We start from the raw sequence: 20,477 nt of genomic DNA, 5'->3' as shown, positions 1-20,477 counted from the left end.
GTAGTAGGGCAGGTATCATATGTCGACGATGTCGGTACATGGCGCTGGAAACACTTGGGTAAGACAGCAGATGGGGCACAAGCTGGGGATCCTGTTTTGCTAGTTCGTCCTGGTACAGGGTCGTACTGGCGTGGTCTCCTCACTAGCTCGCTTCCTGATGTTGCTGATGAACTTCACAGCGCCTTGATCCTGAGGTCCGTGGTTGTGTGCTGTGCTGTTGCTGACATAGTTGCCAGTGGTTGTCACTCTGCCTCTGCAGCCTTTCACGACACACAGCCAGTGAATACAATGTTCTTTTGTCAAATTCTTGTTGTGTAGATGACCTTGAAACAAAACTTGTCGTGTGCCTCGCCTTGATGTCACATATTCCACTTCGATTAAACCTGCATAAATGATCAATAAGTGATGATTCTTCCATCTTAGGTCAGTATATAGGTAGTTAGTCAGTTAGTCTTAAACAATCTACAACATGAGTAGACACTAAGTTTTAAACAAATTGAATATTTCCTTAAATTGACATAATAGTTTAATTTCGAATCGGAAATGGAATGATAATCTTACCACGCTTTTCTAAGAACGTATTCAAAACAATCGGTATGCAGAGTAGACGTATTAACTTATGTTTGACAAGCAGCTGGATCTCACACAAGAAAAGCAGGCGAGTCTATTATATGGTAGGGAGCATGGCCTTTGTTGTTTTAATTAATCCGGTCCGTTCCGTATGACTAGTGGCCGTATGAGAAATGGGCGTATGACTAATGACTAAACAACCTTTGACTTACCGTGTCTGTGAGCAGACGTGTAGTGCTGTGTGTTTGACTCACCATGTCTGTGAGCAGACGTGTTGTGCTGTGTTTTGACTCACCATGTCTGTGAGCAGACATGTAGTGCTGTGTTTTTGACTCAATGTGTCTGTGAGCAGACATGTAGTGCTGTGTGTTTGACTCAATGTGTCTGTGAGCAGACATGTAGTGCTGTGGGTTTGACTTACATGTCTGTGAGCAGACGTGTTGTGCTGTGTGTTTGACTCAATGTGTCTGTGAGCAGACATGTAGTGCTGTGTGTTTGACTCAATGTGTCTGTGAGCAGACATGTAGTGCTGTGTGTTTGACTCAATGTGTCTGTGAGCAGATGTGTAGTGCTGTGTGTTTGGCTTATCATGTGTGTGAGCAGACGTGTTGTGCTGTGTTTTGACTCAATGTGTCTGTGAGCAGATGTGTAGTGCTGTGTGTTTGGCTTATCATGTCTGTGAGCAGACGTGTAGTGCTGTGTGTTTGACATACCATGTCTGTGAGCAGGTGTGTAGTGCTGTGCGTTTGACTTACCGTGTCTGTGAGCAGACGTGTAGTGCTGGTGAGTTGCTGGCAGGTTTCATTGTAGCGAGTGGTCACTTGTTCCAAGTCAGCCTTTGTCTCCTGCAGTATTGGAACTATACTTGAACACTTGCATCACTACAACCTTGTTACAGTCAACTCATGATATCAGGTAGATAACTGCAGGAATGTCCAGTTCAATAATACAATGATTCAAAATTTGATATTTTGCCAGTTCTCATTTCCAAAGCTGGCATTATGTATCTAATGAAAACATACCTTCCTCAAGCTAAAGCTTAAAATTATACATAAATTTGAAAATACTACATTCTGACTGGTGAATAAGATGTTTCAAATCATAATACCTTCTACTGACTGAAACAGCTTGACATTCACCACATGGTAGAAGCTAATATTTACAGAAGTACATCTCCTCAAATCATTGTTGGTGGCTTTTAATAATTACAAACATACGTCTCAAAATGAAGAGCTGCAGTTTGTACAATATTAAAAAAATGTGACCATATCTGTTGAAATTAGTGAGGGTGAATGTAGAGGTAACCTCCATCTATACAGACAGAGGACTATGTCTAAAGATGTACCAAGTCCCCCTGTATCCCAGACCCTACAGTACCTCAAGTTCAGCCATTGTTTTCTTCAGTCTCTCAATGTCTGCTGCAGCGTTGGAGAATCTCCTCACCAGCGCCTACAGAAATAAATCAATGTGTGTATTCATTTCCATAAATAGTTTCTGGTCCAATTGTTCTTCTTGAATCAATAAATTTATAAACTTTGAGAGAAAGTTGTTTAAACCTTATCCACTAAGAAAGTATCAGCTGATCCACGATACATCATGTTTAATTGATTATGTTTTAGATGTTTATTCATACTCTGAATTTTGTCAAGTGGATGAGCAAGCTGCACAGAGGAGCATGAATATATGTGTCAACTTGATGGCACTGTCTTGCTGTCACACTAGACTGTCATGTTATAGAGTGTTAGTAGGTGTGGGTCACAAAACACATTGTGAGACTTCTGATCACTGGAAAACAGAACACTAACTCTGACGACAGATTCCTACTTACCACTATCTATCAGTCGACTTATACAACACAAAGGCAGACATATCTCACAAGACAACATTTGGATGAGGTAGGATAACACAGGTGCTTCAATCCTTACTAGAAAAGGCAAATTTCAAACTTTTCAAATTTACTGATATATTTTGCAATTTGAACACCTTATAAAGAATCTTTTATGTTTATCAACTTGTGAAGTACCCTTGTTTAAGTTCATAGTATATCTGAGATCATACTGATAATAATACGATCATAAGGAATATCGATCAGCTTTCTAGTGGATCTGGTCAATATGAAAAACATTAAAACAAATTAAATTAATTTTTAAAAGTGACCACACAATAAGATAAACTGCATACGGACATCCTTCATTTTTGTTTTGTCCTAGATAAAAGTCGGTCATGTTGTTCTAAAATAATGTGTTAAACACTATTATCATGATGAGGAGAGTGTATATTATTTCAAACTTATTAGAACCTGCAGTATATATCTATGCTAACTTCATTATTTGAGAGCTCTACACTGAACAGAAACATCAGCCTAGCCCAATTAATCTGACACTTCTGACACATCTGTCATCTGTCACAGGAAACACACATTACATGACTGAGACTGAAAAGTCATTGTATCGGCCATTACAGTCTCTTAAATACAGTCCCTTGCTTCAGGTGAAGACAGTATATATCTGCTACACTAGTGTGAGGCTGTAGACTGACATATCACATGTTAGGTTTCTTCATCAGCCTGATGTTACACACACACACACATACGTGTGTGAACTATGTATTAGTCTACACGGCAGGTTGTTAGTACCAACACACACGCTCTGTTGACAAACCGGAGATGTTGACGAAGTGGTAGATTTCAACGCCTACAAAATGAAGGTTTCATTAACAATGGCTTCCCTGAGAAGCTGACTCCAGTTGTGGAGATTGCCCAGTTGAAGAGTGACATTGTTACAGAGCGAACATTACACACATACTGTTTACCTTCTGCAAATTTTGGTCATTGCGGAATAAGAATATCATAAGTCTGACAAACAAACACAGCTGGTCTTCAGATACAATAGTTTCTTCAGTTTAGTGCACACCCAAGCATAATTGCACACCCCACCCTGCGCATCCTTACAGACTGGTATTCACTATTCTGGATATAAATATGTCTAGTATTGTGTGCAGAATTCCTCATTGTATCTTATCCCCAAATTCAAGCATAAATGAACATGTACAAACAAACTTGGTCATTACAAACCTGAAATAAAACATTAATTGACATCATGATTAACCATTTAAATTACATCTCAAAATCTATTCTCAATGACTTCGTCATCCGTGGCATCACAGTCAGAGCTGATGGAAATAACAAGCGTAGCGACAGTTGCCTGTTGGACCAGTAACCTGCCAGTAACCTGCTTGCAATTTCATTGACAACCTTAGTGCCACACAGTGATTTTACCCAGTGAGTAGGTCACGAAGGCCTCAACGTCATGTAATTTAAACGTGGTATTTGATCTTCCGACGTCACCTTTTAGAATACCCCAGGCCCATATCATCTCGATTGGATTTAGGTCACAATGATATGGTGGTAGCCGCAATATTTCATGACCTTTACTCTTAATGTAAGTGTCTACTTTGTATACGGGGTCCTTGTTTGTGGGTTTTGATGATTTCATACAGCTGAGGCTTCGTTGCTTTCAACGGATACAGGATGTTGAATTTTTTAAGCCAAGCAATCATATCGCCCTTACGATTGTTAGACGTCAGAGTTTTGCTGTTTGGATCCTGCAAGCTGTGGTATGGCACATTGTCCGTGACTAAAACTTTGTATAAGGGACTTATTTGGCAAAGCTGGAACTAACTTATTTTGAATCCACTCGAAGAAACCGTTCCCATCATCTCTGTATGGTAGTTTCTATTGTCTTTGGCCTTGGCTCTGAACACCAGATCACAACCAGGTAGGAAGCCCTGGCTGGCGCATCCAGCAAGAAGAATAATCAATCTTTCCCCCTTCCCCAGCTGCAGTTTCCTCCAGGTACCCATAGACTGCTGGCGGTATGAGACGCATTTACCCAAGTCTCGTTGAGATTCACGGGTCATACCCAACATCCATTTTTTTCTGGAAAGCCCTGAGAAAATGATTTCTCCAACGTACAATATCTGATCGTTCACCCAATATTCTCCTGTTCTTTCCTGCTATATTTTTTGTACCTATACCCGAAAGAATGTATGCGTTGCCATAGTATGTATTTCGTTACTGACAAATTGTATTGGTGTTCAAGGGGTTTCTGTAATACTTTTAATAACATATATTTGTTTTCTGAGTACAGTTTGGTGATGGCCTGTCTGACCTGGGTATTCTGGAAATTGTCTAATTTATTAACCTTTGATGCTTTTGACATGCCCCCTACATGCGTTGTGTGTCGACAACACTGTCTCTCTGCTGCATTATATGTGTCAATGCCTATGTAGAAACTCAGAATGCCTTGGAAGCACTTTTCTTATACCTGTCGATGGCATAAAACGGGCTCCCCCGTTCTGCCTCAGCGCGCATGAAATCATACACTTTAATTATCAACTTTTTTGCCTGTACAGTGAACTTCATTTCGTCATCAGCACATAGCAGTTATCACAAAATGCCCGTGCATCAGATGCACCTGTCTATTCTATGTATCAACTACCTTTCTAAACTGATATATTTAGCAGTTCATGGGGACACTTTCTAGTCAAACAGACTGTACACACAGTGTTGTTAAGCCAGTATTTACTTTTCTCCCTGCATATGTCACTTTATGGTGACTTTCATACTTTACACCAACATACAGCTTATCAGGAACTACAGTTTATGACACAATAATTTTATTCCAGGTCTAATGAATAAGTTTTTGGAATAAAGAATTTAAAAAGACATTACCATGTCTAAAGTGCACAAGAACCAACTTTATATTTTCTAATAAAAAGAGTTCAGTGGTTTGCATGACTATATGACAATAATGAAGACTCATCATATCTGGTAATATTGTCTCTCCACCTCCGATATGTTGGCTTATAGAATATTTCAATACAACCAGGCCTGTTGAACAAAGATCCCTTCATTAGTCCATGTCCACTCCAAGTCATTCAATAGGTGTATTCAATATCATTAACTATACATAAACTGTCACCTTCCTTGAGTTAGATTCACATGGGGACTCCAGGCTGAATGGGTGACCAGAACCTTGTACTTGTAAAACACTAATGCTGATCAAGTGGTCAGTGTGACCTGGCTGTGTGTGACAATGTGACCTGGCTGTGTGTGACAATGTGACCTGACCTTATAGCAGTGCTAGAGCTGGAATATTACTGAGTGTGGCTCCCCCAGGGTCCAGAAAGTAACTGACAGCTCTGTGTCCGAGTTTGTGTACTCACATCCAACTCCTTCTTGTGCTCCTTCCTAAGCACCTCAATTTGCTTGTGTGCATCCTTCATCATGGCCACTCGATCAACATTCTTCTCATGGATCATCTTTGTTTCTGGAAAGTAGAAAGTATCTCTGTCATAAATGTTCTTAACCGTATTTCCATGGCTTGTTCATTGGGGTCAGGTGATACTTAAACAACAGATGAATGATTCACCTTGAAAACAATTTACTGACCCACTGACTCACCCTGACACCAAACTCTCCTCACTCCCCTCCACACTCTCCTGACACTAAACTCCCCACACACTCTCCTGACACTAAACTCACTCCTGACACCAAACTCCCCCCACCAAACTCCTCCACACTCCCCTGACACCAAACTCACTCCTCAACTCTCCTGACACCAAACTCCCCTCCTCCTCCTCCTGACACCAAACTCCCCTCCAGCTCACTCCTGACACCACTCCCCCTCAGCTCCTCCCAGACACCAAACTCCCCAACACACTCTCCTGACCTGACCCAAACTCCCTCTCCTCTCACTCCTGACACCAAACTCCCTCACACCAAACCCCACACCTGACACCAAACTCCCCTCCAACTCTCTCTCCCTGACACCAAACTCCCCTCAGCTCACTCCTGACACCAAACTCCCCTCCAGCACTCTCCTCACACCAAACTCCCCTCACAACAACTCTCCTCAACTCACACCAAACTCCCTCACTCACCAAACTCCTCACACCCAACCACTCCCCCTCAGCTCACTCCCTGACACCAAACTCCCCCTCACCCCTGACACCAAACTCCCCTCAACTCACTCCCTGACACCAAACTCCCCCTCACCACTCTCCTGACACCAAACTCCCCCTCACACCTCACCCTGACACCAAACTCCCCTCAACTCACTCCTGACACTCAAACCCAAACTCCCCCTCAGCTCACTGACACTCCTCCTGACACCAAACTCCCCTCAACTCACTCCAGACACCAAACTCCCTCAACTCACTCCCTGACACCAAACTCCCCTCTCAACTCACTCCCCTGACACCAAACTCCCCTCAACTCACCCCTGACACCAAACTCCCCTCAACTCACTCCCCTCACTCCACTCCTGACACCAAACTCCCCTCACACTCACTCCTGACACCAAACTCCCTCACACTCACCCTCCTGACACCAAACTCCCCTCCACACTCACTCCTGACACCAAACTCCCCTCAACTCACTCCTGACACCAAACTCCCCCTCAACTCACTCCTGACACCAAACTCCCCTCAACTCACTCCTGACACCAAACTCCCCCTCAACTCACTCATGTCATGCATCATGGTCTGCTTGTCCTCCTCGTACTTGTGCCTCAACTCATCCTCCTTCATCCTCCACTTGTCGTCAAGTCTCTCGGTGTAGTGTACTCTTGTAAGACTCAAATGCTCCTTGGAGGAACTCTATCTCCTTTGTCATGCGAGCTGTAATAGAACAGTACATCATCTGACACTGCCCAGAAAGCCAGTATATCTGTGTCTCCAAGTTATACACTAGAACACGATGCCAGACAGCAGACCACTACTGTATGTGACACAAGGCTTTAGATCAAGTACTGCTTCAGCAAATTAAATAAGCTTATCTAGTAAGGAAGTGTAATATAATGGTAGATATGCTGCCGTGGCCATTCTGTCTGATCCAGAGGTGATGTGTACATACTGATCTGAGACTCTGCTGCCTCCCGGAACTGCCCAGCCTCAGCCTCCAGCTGCTGTTTCTGGTGCTCCATCTGGGCCTGGTTCTGTTCCTCCAAGTCCCTGAAACATGTGTATTTACCATTAACTTTACAAAGAACTGGTAACACAAACTGAATAATAGTGTAATAATAATGATCCCATTTCCATCAAGTCTCCAAATACAGGAAATGCCTAATACAAAGCACATTTAAATGAGAAAAGCTTTCCAGACATGCAGATGATATGAGCAAACAGTTATTCTGTATTTGGGGAGAGTCGAATATATGATAACTGATCCTCCGTCCCATGATTGCAGTCAAGAATCTTGGGTGCAGTCTGGTTTAGTAAGGTTTACAAGGCAATTGGGTACATGAAAATCATCAGTATCTCAAGCCACTGTATCCCAGATTAAACAACAATAAACTCAATAAACAGTGTTGGGTTGGCAGTACATGTGTACCTGACATAGTCCTGGTGTTGATTGTGCAGCTCATCCATCTTGTCACGCATGAACTCCTCAGCCTGCAACACATGGTTACAGATCACACACGGTCAGAGGTCAAACACTGTCACAGGTCAAAGGCTTGCCTCAGCTTCTCAGCTCACACACTGCTACAGGTCACATAGTCATGTGTCACACACTGCCACAGGTCAAACACTGTCACAGCTCACACAATGTCACAGGTCACACACTGCCTCAGCTCACACAAATGCCACAGGTCAAACACTGTCATAGTTCACACAATGTCACAGGTCACACACTGCCTCAGCTCACACAAATGCTACAGGTCAAACACTGTCTCAGCTCACACACTGTCACAGGTCACATAGTCACAGGTCACACACTGTCACAGGTAAGAAAATGTCTGAGATCACACACTGTCATGGGTCACCAAACACACATATAACATTGAAAAACAGTGGTGCAATTCACTAACATTCAAGTCATACATGAAAGTAAATCATTCAAGTCATACATGAAAGTAAATCATTCAAGTCATACATGAAAGTAACTCATTCAAGTCATACATGAAAGTAAATCATTCAAGTCATACATGAAAGTAAATCATTCAATTCATACATGAAAGTAAATCATTCAAGTCATACATGAAAGTAAATCATTCATTCAAGTCATACATGATAGTAAATCAGTCAAGTCATACATGAAAGTAAATCATTCAAGTCATACATGAAAGTAAATCATTCAAGTCATACATGAAAGTAAATCATTCAAGTCATACATGAAAGTAAATCATTCAAGTCATACATGAAAGTAAATCATTCAAGTCATACATGAAAGTAAATCATTCAAGTCATACATGAAAGTAAATCATTCAAGTCATACATGAAAGTAAATCATTCAATTCATACATGAAAGTAAATCATTCAAGTCATACATGAAAGTAAATCATTCAAGTCATACATGAAAGTAAATCATTCAAGTCATACATGAAAGTAAATCATAGAAAGTAAATCAGTCAAGTCATACATGAAAGTAAATCATTCAAGTCATACATGAAAGTAAATCAGTCAAGTCATACATGAAAGTAAATCAGTCAAGTCATACATGAAAGTAAATCAGTCAAGTCATACATGAAAGTAAATCAGTCAAGTCATACATGAAAGTAAATCAGTCAAGTCATACATGAAAGTAAATCAGTCAAGTCATACATGAAAGTAAATCAGTCAAGTCATACATGAAAGTAAATCATTCAAGTCATACATGAAAGTAAATCATTCAAGTCATACACATGATAGTAAATCATTCAAGTCATACATGAAAGTAAATCATTCAAGTCATACATGAAAGTAAATCATTCAAGTCATACATGAAAGTAAATCATTCAAGTCATACATGAAAGTAAATCATTCAAGTCATACATGAAAGTAAATCATTCAAGTCATACATGAAAGTAAATCATTCAAGTCATACATGAAAGTAAATCATTCAAGTCATACATGAAAGTAAATCATTCAAGTCATACATGAAAGTAAATCATTCAAGTCATACATGAAAGTAAATCATTCAAGTCATACATGAAAGTAAATCATTCAAGTCACACATGAAAGTAAATCATTCAAGTCATACATGAAAGTAAATCATTCAAGTCATACATGAAAGTAAATCATTCAAGTCATACATGAAAGTAAATCATTCAAGTCATACATGAAAGTAAATCATTCAAGTCATACATGAAAGTAAATCAGTCAAGTCATACATGAAAGTAAATCAGTCAAGTCATACATGAAAGTAAATCATTCAAGTCATACATGAAAGTAAATCATTCAAGTCATACATGAAAGTAAATCATTCAAGTCATACATGAAAGAAAATCAAATCATACATGAAAGTAAATCAAAGTCATACATGAAAGTAAATCATCAAGTCACACATGAAAGTAAATCATTCAAGTCATACATGAAAGTAAATCATTCAAGTCATACATGAAAGTAAATCAGTCAAGTCATACAAGTCATACATGAAAGTAAATCATTCAAGTCATACATGAAAGTAAATCATTCAAGTCATACATGAAAGTAAATCATTCAAGTCATACATGAAAGTAAATCATTCAAGTCATTCATGAAAGTCATTCAAGTCATGAAAGTAAATCATTCAAGTCATACATGAAAGTAAATCATTCAAGTCATACATGAAAGTAAATCATTCAAGTCATACATGAAAGTAAATCATTCAAGTCATACATGAAAGTAAATCATTCAACTCATACATGAAAGTAAATCATTCAAGTCATACATGAAAGTAAATCATTCAAGTCATACATGAAAGTAAATCATTCAACTCATACATGAAAGTAAATCATTCAAGTCATACATGAAAGTAAATCATTCAACTCATACATGAAAGTAAATCATTCAAGTCATACATGAAAGTAAATCATTCAACTCATACATGAAAGTAAATCATTCAAGTCACACATGAAAGTAAATCATTCAAGTCATACATGAAAGTAAATCATTCAAGTCATACATGAAAGTAAATCATTCAAGTCATACATGAAAGTAAATCATTCAACTCATACATGGAAGTAAATCATTCAAGAAGCATTTCATGTTAGGTATCAGTGATGTTTATGTTGAAGACATGTCACCAGTTAGGTTGGCTATCCATACAGATCATGGAGACTGATAATCATACACTAAATATTAATCAGTTTAGTCAAAAAATATCAGAGAAGTAACTTTGGTATAAATAATGACAAAAATCAAGAAATCAACATATTTCACATCACTGTGGAGTGGTTACGTATTTATGCATAGACTACTAATAAAATGGCATGAGTTGCCCATAAATAAATGCATGCCTTTGTGTATTGTGTGAGTAAATCAAAAGTTTATTTCATTGTAATAGTTTATGTATGATATCATTGGTGACACAATTTTCATATCTATAATCATTAATAATTCTTCCAATCAACAATATTTCCGATCTTTTCAGCAAGCCATGTTGTAATACATTCTTCCTTAGTCTACCCGTTTACCCATTAAACTTTTAAATGGACAAATGTTTAGTGTCCTTCCCGAAACTGAGATGCTCACACCCAAACACTTCTGGATTAGCATACAATGAACACATGTAGGACTGCATGGTGCAGCATGTGGGAGATTACCCTGTGTTTGGTCTGCTTTGTGTGTGTGAGTGGTGCAGCATGTGGGAGATTACCCTGTGTTTGGTCTGCTTTGTGTGTGTGAGTAGTGCAGCATGTGGGAGATTACCCTGTGTTTGGTCTGCTTTGTGTGTATGAGTGGTGCAGCATGTGGGAGATTACCCTATGTTTGGTCTGCTTTGTGTGTGTGAGTGGTGCAGCATGTGGGAGATTACCCTGTGTTTGGTCTGCTTTGTGTGTGTGAGTGGTGCAGCATGTGGGAGATTACCCTGTGTTTGGTCTGCTTTGTGTGTGTGAGTGGTGCAGCATGTGGGAGATTACCCTGTGTTTGGTCTGCTTTGTGTGTGTGAGTGGTGCAGCATGTGGGAGATTACCCTGTGTTTGGTCTGCTTTGTGTGTGTGAGTGGTGCAGCATGTGGGAGATTACCCTGTGTTTGGTCTGCTTTGTGTGTGTGAGTGGTGCAGCATGTGGGAGATTACCCTGTGTTTGGTCTGCTTTGTGTGTGTGAGTGGTGCAGCATGTGGGAGATTACCCTGTGTTTGGTCTGCTTTGTGTGTGTGAGTGGTGCAGCATGTGGGAGATTACCCTGTGTTTGGTCTGCTTTGTGTGTGTGAGTGGTGCAGCATGTGGAAGATTACCCTGTGTTTGGTCTGCTTTGTGTGTGTGAGTGGTGCAGCATGTGGGAGATTACCCTGTGTTTGGTCTGCTTTGTGTGTGTGAGTGGTGCAGCATGTGGGAGAATAGAGGAGAGATGGAGAGAATGAGAAGTGGTAGAGCCTGTGAGAGATTCAGAGAGTTTGGTCTGCTTTGTGTGTGAATGGGTCAGTGGTAGAGCATGTGGGAGAGAGAATCAGAGTTTGGTCATCAGAGGATGAGTGAGGGATGAATGGGTCAGTGGTAGAGAGGGTGACCCTCAGAGAGTTTGGGCATCAGTGGTTGAGATCTCTGAGTCAGTGGTCCAGGTACAGAGTCAGGTCCGATATCTGCTGGTGGAGCTGGGCTATCAGGGTGTCCCTGGAACAGTTTGGGCATCAGAGGATGAGATGGTAGGGATGAAAGGGTGAGTGGTAGAGAGGATGAGGCAGTCAGAGAGTTTGGGCATCAGAGGATGAGATGGTGGGAGGTGAATGTTTGAATGGTAGAGAGGGTGAGACAATCAGAGAGTCTGGCCATCAGAGGATGAGATAGCGGGAGGTGAATGGGTCAGTGGTAGAGATGATGAGAGAATCAGAGAGTTTGGGCATCAGAGGATGAGATGGTAGGGATGAATGGGTCAGTGGTAGAGAGGGTGAGAGAATCAGAGAGTTTGGGCATCAGAGGATGAGTTGGTAGGGATGAATGGGTCAGTGGTAGAGAGGGTGAGAGAATCAGAGAGTTTGGGCATCAGAGGATGAGTTGGTAGGGATGAATGGGTCAGTGGTAGAGAGTGAGTGAGTTTAATTTTATGCAGCACTCAGCAATATTCAAGTTATATGGCAGCGGTCTGTAACCAGACAATCCAGTGATCAACAGCATGAGCATCGATCTCCGCAATTGGGAACCGATGACATGTGTCAACCAAGTCAGCGAGCCTGACCACCCGATCCTGTTAGTCGCCTCTTATGACAAGCACTGAAGATCAATATTCTAACCCGGATCTTCATGGATTAAGTGGTAGAGATGGTGAGGGGTGAATGTGTTTAAGAACAAATGCTGATCTGTTTCACTGAACAGTTTCAAAACATGCTGTAATATATTTAGAATTGACTTATAAATCTACTGACCTTTCATTATCCCCTTGCCTTTTTCTGAAAACACAAAACACTTCATTTCAGACATGACACACTTTGTCTCTCCAGAGCACAGCATTTCAAAGCATTAACAAAAACAACAACTTTTCTTTGCTGTTTGATAATTATAAAAACAATGGCAAGGTAGGAACACCTACTTTTGATTTTCATCTTGAGGTGGGGTGAAGAACTCGTCTTTGAGTGTGACGGCAAACTTGCTTTTGCTGCGTGACAGAATGTAGCCTGGCCCCACGACAAACGGCACCAGGGGAGCCTGGAGATACACAGCGAGGCATCAGCACAATACATCAGTACCCAAGGAGGCTTGTTGATCAACAGATACTACACAGATAAACAAGGAGCTGGCAAATCTCATTGTTTTAAAGAAGTAACATGCTTTTAATGTAAATCAATCCATTTGAAGACAAAACAAATCTTGTGGTCAGTCACCACAAAGACATGAGGTCAGTCAGTGCCAAAGTGTTAGTGCCACAGTGTTAGTCACTCAGTTGTGTGGTCAATCATCACCAAATACTGTGGTGAATCCCTAGTAATTGATGAGGGTAATCATCACAAGGCAACGAGTCCTGAAGGTAGCCAGGATATCCATATAAACACTGACCACAGCCAGTCTGATGACTGTGTTCTCACCTCCATGTTTTTCTGCCATGGTGGAGGCTTGCTACGTTTGGTGGGAAGATGGTTCTCAAAGTTGTGTCGCCGCGTTGGCTCCTGCTCCACCTGCAGCACCCGGTCACAGCTGCAGACAACAATAGATGTGGTCAGAGGTGGGTGACGGGGTCGGTGATGAGGGTGGGACTGACCCACCAGCATCTTATAGTCACAACTGGGGACAACAATACATGTGGTCAGAGGTGGGGGTGGGGGCGGTGATGAGGGTGGGACTGACCCACCAACATCTTACAGTCACAGCTGGGGACATCAATACATGTGGTCAGAGGTGGGGGTGGTGATGGTGATGAAGGTGGGACTGACCCACCAACATCTTACAGTCACAGCTGGGGACATCAATACATGTGGTCAGAGGTGGGGGGGGGGGGGGTGGTGATGAGGGTGGGACTGACCCACCAACATCTTACAGTCACAGCTGGGACAACAATAGATGTGGTCAGAGGTGGGGGTGAGGGTGGTGATAGGGTGGGACTGACCCACCAACATCTTACAGTCACAGCTGGGGACAACAATAGATGTGGTCAGAGGTGGGGGTGATGGTGGGGGGGAGGTGGTGATGAGGGGGTGGGACTGACCCACCAACATCTTATAGTCACAACTGGGGACAACAATACATGTGGTCAGAGGTGGGGGTGGGGGTGGTGATAGGGGTGGGACTGACCCACCAACATCTTACAGTCACAGCTGGGGACAACAATACATGTGGTCAGAGGTGGGGGGTGGGGGGTGGTGATGAGGGTGGGACTGACCCACCAGCATCTTATAGTCACAACTGGGGACAACAATACATGTGGTCAGAGGTGGGGGGGGGTGGGGGTGGTGATGAGGGTGGAGGGGTGGGACTGACCCACCAACATCTTATAGTCACAGCTGGGGACAACAATACATGTGGTCAGAGGTGGGGTGGGGGTGGGGGTGGTGATAGGGTGGGACTGACCCACCAGCATCTTACAGTCACAGCTGGGGACAACAATACATGTGGTCAGAGGTGGGGGTGGGGGTGGTGATGAGGGTGGGACTGACCCACCAACATCTTATAGTCACAGCTGGGGACAACAATAGATGTGGTCAGAGGTGGGGGTGAGGGTGGTGATAGGGTGGGACTGACCCACCAACATCTTATAGTCACAACTGGGGACAACAATACATGTGGTCAGAGGTGGGGGTGGTGGGGGGGGTGGTGATGAAGGTGGGACTGACCCACCAACATCTTACAGTCACAGCTGGGGACATCAATACATGTGGTCAGAGGTGGGGGTGGGGATGGTGATGAAGGTGGGACTGACCCACCAACATCTTACAGTCACAGCTGGGGACATCAATACATGTGGTCAGAGGTGGGGGTGGTGATGGTGATGAAGGTGGGACTGACCCACCAACATCTTACAGTCACAGCTGGGGACAACAATACATGTGGTCAGAGGTGGGGGGTGGGGGGTGGTGATGAGGGTGGGACTGACCCACCAACATCTTACAGTCACAGCTGCGGACAACAATAGATGTGGTCAGAGGTGGGGGTGGTGGTGGTGATAGGGTGGGACTGACCCACCAGCATCTTATAGTCACAACTGGGGACAACAATACATGTGGTCAGAGGTGGGGGTGGGGGTGGTGATGAGGGTGGGACTGACCCATCAACATCTTACAGTCACAGCTACGGACAACAACAATACATGTGGTCAGAGGTGGGGGTGGGGGTGGTGATGGTGGGTGGGACTGACCCACCAGCATCTTATAGTCACAACTGGGGACAACAATACATGTGGTCAGAGGTGGGGGTGGGGGGTGGTGATGAGGGTGGGACTGACCCACCAACATCTTACAGTCACAGCTAGGGATATCAATACATGTGGTCAGAGGTGGGGGTGGGGGTGGTGATGAGGGTGGGACTGACCCACCAACATCTTATAGTCACAACTGGGGACAACAATACATGTGGTCAGAGGTGGGGGTGGGGGTGGTGATGAAGGTGGGACTGACCCACCAACATCTTATAGTCACAACTGGGGACAACAATACATGTGGTCAGAGGTGGGGGTGGGGGTGTGGTGATAGGGTGGGACTGACCCACCAACATCTCACAGTCACAGCTTGAACAGTTTTGTGACTAGTTAAACTGAAGTTTTCCCTGATGCATGATATTATCTACATGACCTGCTTGACTCCCTGACCCTACATTGTACTCACTCTGTCCGAGACAAGACGGCGGCAGCAGTCTTGGGCCTGTTCATCCGTCCACCACCACTGCTGTGTGCCCGGGACGAGGCTGGTGTCGACCTGCACATACAAACATATCTGTGGTCAGCAAGGGCGGACTGGTATAAACAGGAACAGTACTGAATATGATAAGGCTCATGCCATGGCAGCCTGTTCTCATACTGTCAGCCTTCTTCCATCTTCATGGACATTGCATGATGGCGTAAAAGGTTGACCAACCAACCAACATCAGTATCCCAGTTGGTGCAGATCAATGCTCATGATGTTGATCACTGGATTGTCTGGTCCAGGCTTGATTATTTACAGATCCCCGCCATAGCTGGAATATTGCTTAGTGTGGCGTTAAACAACAAAACACCCAAACAAACAGTGACTCATATCCTTCCTTGTGTTGACAGAAAGTGGTGTAGATTGATACCACCTGACTGGGGCTGAGCTGCAGCTTGTAGTCCATAGCAAGGACAATGATAACAGAGGACATCAATATCTTGAACACAACAGAAGCTGGTTCCATGTCTAGTCATGGCTTTCATATCACAAGAAACATCTTGGATGTAGGCCTACTTGTAAACTTATAAAAGGTGGCATAATAATGCTTCAAGAAATAGTAAAATCTTGACTTCATGAAATGATTTTACAAAAAGCTAAAACCTCCTTTAACCTCTTGCGATCGTGATGTCCTAAGTCACCTGTTGCACATGTCAAGGTACCATTGCAGTGTATAATTATACCAGTGCATGTTTGCTCTTTGATGCTTGTCGAGATGAGATTTTCTCATGCATGTATGCACGAACACATAATGGCCTCTCCATCTCTGCCATACACTTACACTACATGGTGGAGTAACTGTCGCCGATGACGCTGTCGTTCCTTTATAAGATGTTTACACATCCAACAGGTGTTCATCATGTCTTAGTTGTGTAAAATATATCCAGGTGTTATTGTTTAGTTATTCATATAATCCAGTTAATCCTACACCTCGAGGTCACAGACTGATCTCATTATTACTCTGCACCATAAGTGTACAAGAAATGTCCCTGTTATTGACACTTTTCACCAACGGTGATGTTGTAGGACATGAAGCTTCTTCAGTCACTGTCACAGTGTCCTGTAAGTTCAACCATAAGAACCTGATCTACTGTGACAGATGAGAAAGAGATCCCACTACAGCCCAACACCTTGCCCACAGGGTAGCTCCAACAAGCCAGTGGAATGGACAGCTGCATGTTTGCTGCTGCTATTGTTGCCTTCACCTCATCCCACAGCTATAACTTCTCATCTGGCAGTGAATCAACCATGATTATAAGTGAATAAAGAAGCCAACATGTCTCCCTCCTGCAAGTCTACACCATGCTAAGTCTGACAGACCTGGGTTGTAAACGCTGCCTGTCAGGGCATTCAGATCATAACAAATATGATAATCAGCTGCAGTATTGAACGCCTCGTAACTCATGTTCATGGCTGCCAATCCTAGTGATATATGGTGGGTTATAGACAGGGCCAAATGAATGTATAACCTTTGTGGCTGACCGATCTCACTTGGCAAGCAGGAATTGTAGCTAATCCTATCTGCCACTCTAGGATTAGGTCTCTTAATGAGGATTATTTGTGAGGCATGAAGGCAAGGTAGATGGTTACCTTGCAGTGTCTTAAGTACGTCGGCATTTGAGTGAGTGTGTGAGTGAGTGAGTGGCTGAGAGCGTGAACGACTTGAGTGAGGGCATGAGTGAGTGTGAAAAATCACTGTCATCATTTGTACCTTTACAGGTAAACTCCTATATACAGGTATATACAGGTAAACGATAAACATGAACACTACAAAAACCCAGGTAAACTCCAATATACAGATAAATTCTAATGCACAAGTTAAGTCCTATATACAGGAAAACTTTGATAGACAGGTAAACTCCAGCTGCAGTGTACATGTAATCACTTATCGACAGGTTAACCCTTGTACATAGGTATAGTCAGTCAGCCATGACCATGGTGCATTAAACATTTGTACACACATTATATCACTGTTTTGACATTGAATCATCTCATCTTAATTCCCCACTGCAAGGCTATGTCAACACTCATATAATTACATCATAAGGATGAAGATTTCTTGATACAAAGTGCTATTTTAGGTAAGATAAATGACTATCACTGAAGAAACCCAACTATGTCACATGATTTTGTGTTTAATGGAAAATACTGGTTGATGAGCAGGTAAACTCCAATACACCATTACATTCTATACAGGTAAACTCCTTCAGTCGCATAAACTGTTACACAGGTAAACTCTTCAGTCGTATAAACTCCATTAAACTCCTTCAGTCGTATAAACTGTTATACAGGTAAACTCCTTCAGTCGTTATAAACTGTTATACAGGTAAACTCCTTCAGTCGTATAAACCGTTATACAGGTAAACTCCTTCAGTCGTATAAACTGTTATACATGTAAACTCCTTCAGTCATATAAACTGTTATACATGTAAACTCCTTCAGTCATATAAACTGTTATACAGGTAAACTCCTTCAGTCGTATAAACTGTTACACAGGTAAACTCCTTCAGTCGTATAAACTGTTATACAGGTAAACTCCTTCAGTCGTTATAAACTGTTATACAGGTAAACTCCTTCAGTCATATAAACTGTTATATAGGTAAACTCCTTCAGTCGTATAAACTGTTATACAGGTAAACTCCTTCAGTCGTATAAACTGTTATACAGGTAAACTCCTTCAGTCGTATAAACTGTTATACAGGTAAACTCCTTCAGTCGTATAAACTGTTATACAGGTAAACTCCTTCAGTCGTATAAACTGTTACACAGGTAAACTCCTTCAGTCGTATATGTTATAAACTGTTATAAACTGTTACACAAGTAAACTCCTTCAGTCGTTATAAACTGTTATACAGGTAAACTCCTTCAGTCGTATAAAACTGTTACACAGGTAAACTCCTTCAGTCGTATAAAGCTGTTAGTCGTATAAACTGTTATAAACAGGTAAACTCCTTCAGTCATTATAAACTGTTATACAGGTAAACTCCTTCAGTCGTATAAACTGTTATACAGGTAAACTCCTTCAGTCGTATAAACTGTTATACAGGTAAACTCCTTCAGTCGTTATAAACTGTTATATGTTATACAGGTAAACTCCTTCAGTCGTATAAACTGTTATACAGGTAAACTCCTTCAGTCGTGTATAAACTGTTATACAGGTAAACTCCTTCAGTCGTATAAACTGTTATACAGGTAAATCTCCTTCAGTCGTATATATAAACTGTTATACATGTAAACTCCTTCAGTCATATAAACTGTTATACAGGTAAACTCCTTCAGTCAGTATAAACTGTTATACAGGTAAACTCCTTCAGTCATATAAACTGTTACACAGGTAAACTCCTTCAGTCGTATAAACTGTTACACAGGTAAACTCCTTCAGTCGTATAAACTGTTATACAGGTAAACTCCTTCAGTCAGTATAAACTGTTATACAGGTAAACTCCTTCAGTCGTATAAACTGTTATACAGGTAAACTCCTTCAGTCATATAAACTGTTATAAACTGTTATACATACAGGTAAACTCCTTCAGTCATCTGTTATACAGTAAACTCCTTCAGTCGTTATAAACTGTTATACAGGTAAACTCCTTCAGTCGTTATAAACTGTTATAAACTGTTATACAGGTAAACTCCTTCAGTCGTATAAACTGTTACACAGGTAAACTCCTTCAGTCGTATAAACTGTTACACAGGTAGACTCCTTCAGTCATATAAACTGTTATACAGGTAAACTCCTTCAGTCCTATAAACTGTTAGACAGGTAAACTCCTTCAGTCCTATAAACTGTTATATAGGTAAACTCCTTCAGCCGTTTAAACTGTTACACAGGTAGACTCCTTCAGTCGTATAAACTGTTACACAGGTAGACTCCTTTAGCCGTAATAAACTGTTACACAGGTAGACTCCTTCAGTCGTATAAACTGTTACACAGGTAAACTCCTTCAGTCGTATAAACTGTTATACAGGTAAACTCCTTCAGTCGTATAAACTGTTATACAGGTAAACTCCTTCAGTCAGGTAAATTGTGATACAGTAGGGGTGACTATTGAGTAGGAAACAACTATTGCGATAGCGATAGTCTATTGCAACATACTATTGTGATAGCGATAGTCTATTGTGACCAACTATTGCAATACTATTGCAATAGTTTTTTCTCTCCGTGCTATGTCTCATTTGAAGTCATTTCCCAAATGAATGTATAGTTTATATGATATATATCAAGTTGAAGTAGTTTCAGTCTCTTTTAATACAAGAAACTTACAACCCAGATCAAGTAAACAGTTAGAACATAAATTCAATGGAGCTGCAAGTCTGCACCCAAACATCCTGTATTTTGTGCTGCACATTTATCAACGGAAGTCAATTACTAAACTATCAATAGTCACACATACTATCGATGCATCGATAGTTTTTCATTTCTATCATCGATTAATTGCTTTCGGAGACTCAACAATTGCAATCCATCGATAGTTTGATGCATCGTTACAGCCCTATAATACAGCTAAAGTCAAATATACCGAGAGAAACAAATAAAGGATCACAGGAATATTCAAGCGTTCCTTTTGTATTTTCCAGTTTTCATCACCACAGTGCTATTCGAAACTGGTGATGAAA

At 41.8% G+C, this 20,477-nt stretch overlaps 1 protein-coding gene across 1 annotated transcript in view; it reads right to left on the bottom strand.

The window, feature by feature from the left end:
- Positions 1 to 20,477, bottom strand: part of LOC124264737 (myosin-6-like) — a 50,931-nt gene that overhangs the window by 4,447 nt on the left and 26,007 nt on the right. The window contains 13 exon segments of the mRNA XM_046699508.1: positions 1,326 to 1,415; positions 1,948 to 2,019; positions 5,797 to 5,900; positions 7,098 to 7,179; positions 7,181 to 7,251; positions 7,487 to 7,584; positions 7,964 to 8,025; positions 11,189 to 11,290; positions 12,087 to 12,147; positions 12,897 to 12,920; positions 13,061 to 13,176; positions 13,554 to 13,662; positions 15,783 to 15,872. Coding sequence (XP_046555464.1) covers positions 1,326 to 1,415; positions 1,948 to 2,019; positions 5,797 to 5,900; positions 7,098 to 7,179; positions 7,181 to 7,251; positions 7,487 to 7,584; positions 7,964 to 8,025; positions 11,189 to 11,290; positions 12,087 to 12,147; positions 12,897 to 12,920; positions 13,061 to 13,176; positions 13,554 to 13,662; positions 15,783 to 15,872 — 1,081 coding nt within the window.

The sequence above is a fragment of the Haliotis rubra genome, unplaced genomic scaffold (assembly GCF_003918875.1).
Source record: "Haliotis rubra isolate DU_JTF1 unplaced genomic scaffold, ASM391887v1 Scf94, whole genome shotgun sequence".
NCBI classification, from domain to species: domain Eukaryota; kingdom Metazoa; phylum Mollusca; class Gastropoda; order Lepetellida; family Haliotidae; genus Haliotis; species Haliotis rubra.
Note: the sequence above shows the minus strand (reverse complement) of the source record. Positions and strands in the feature narration are given on the sequence as shown.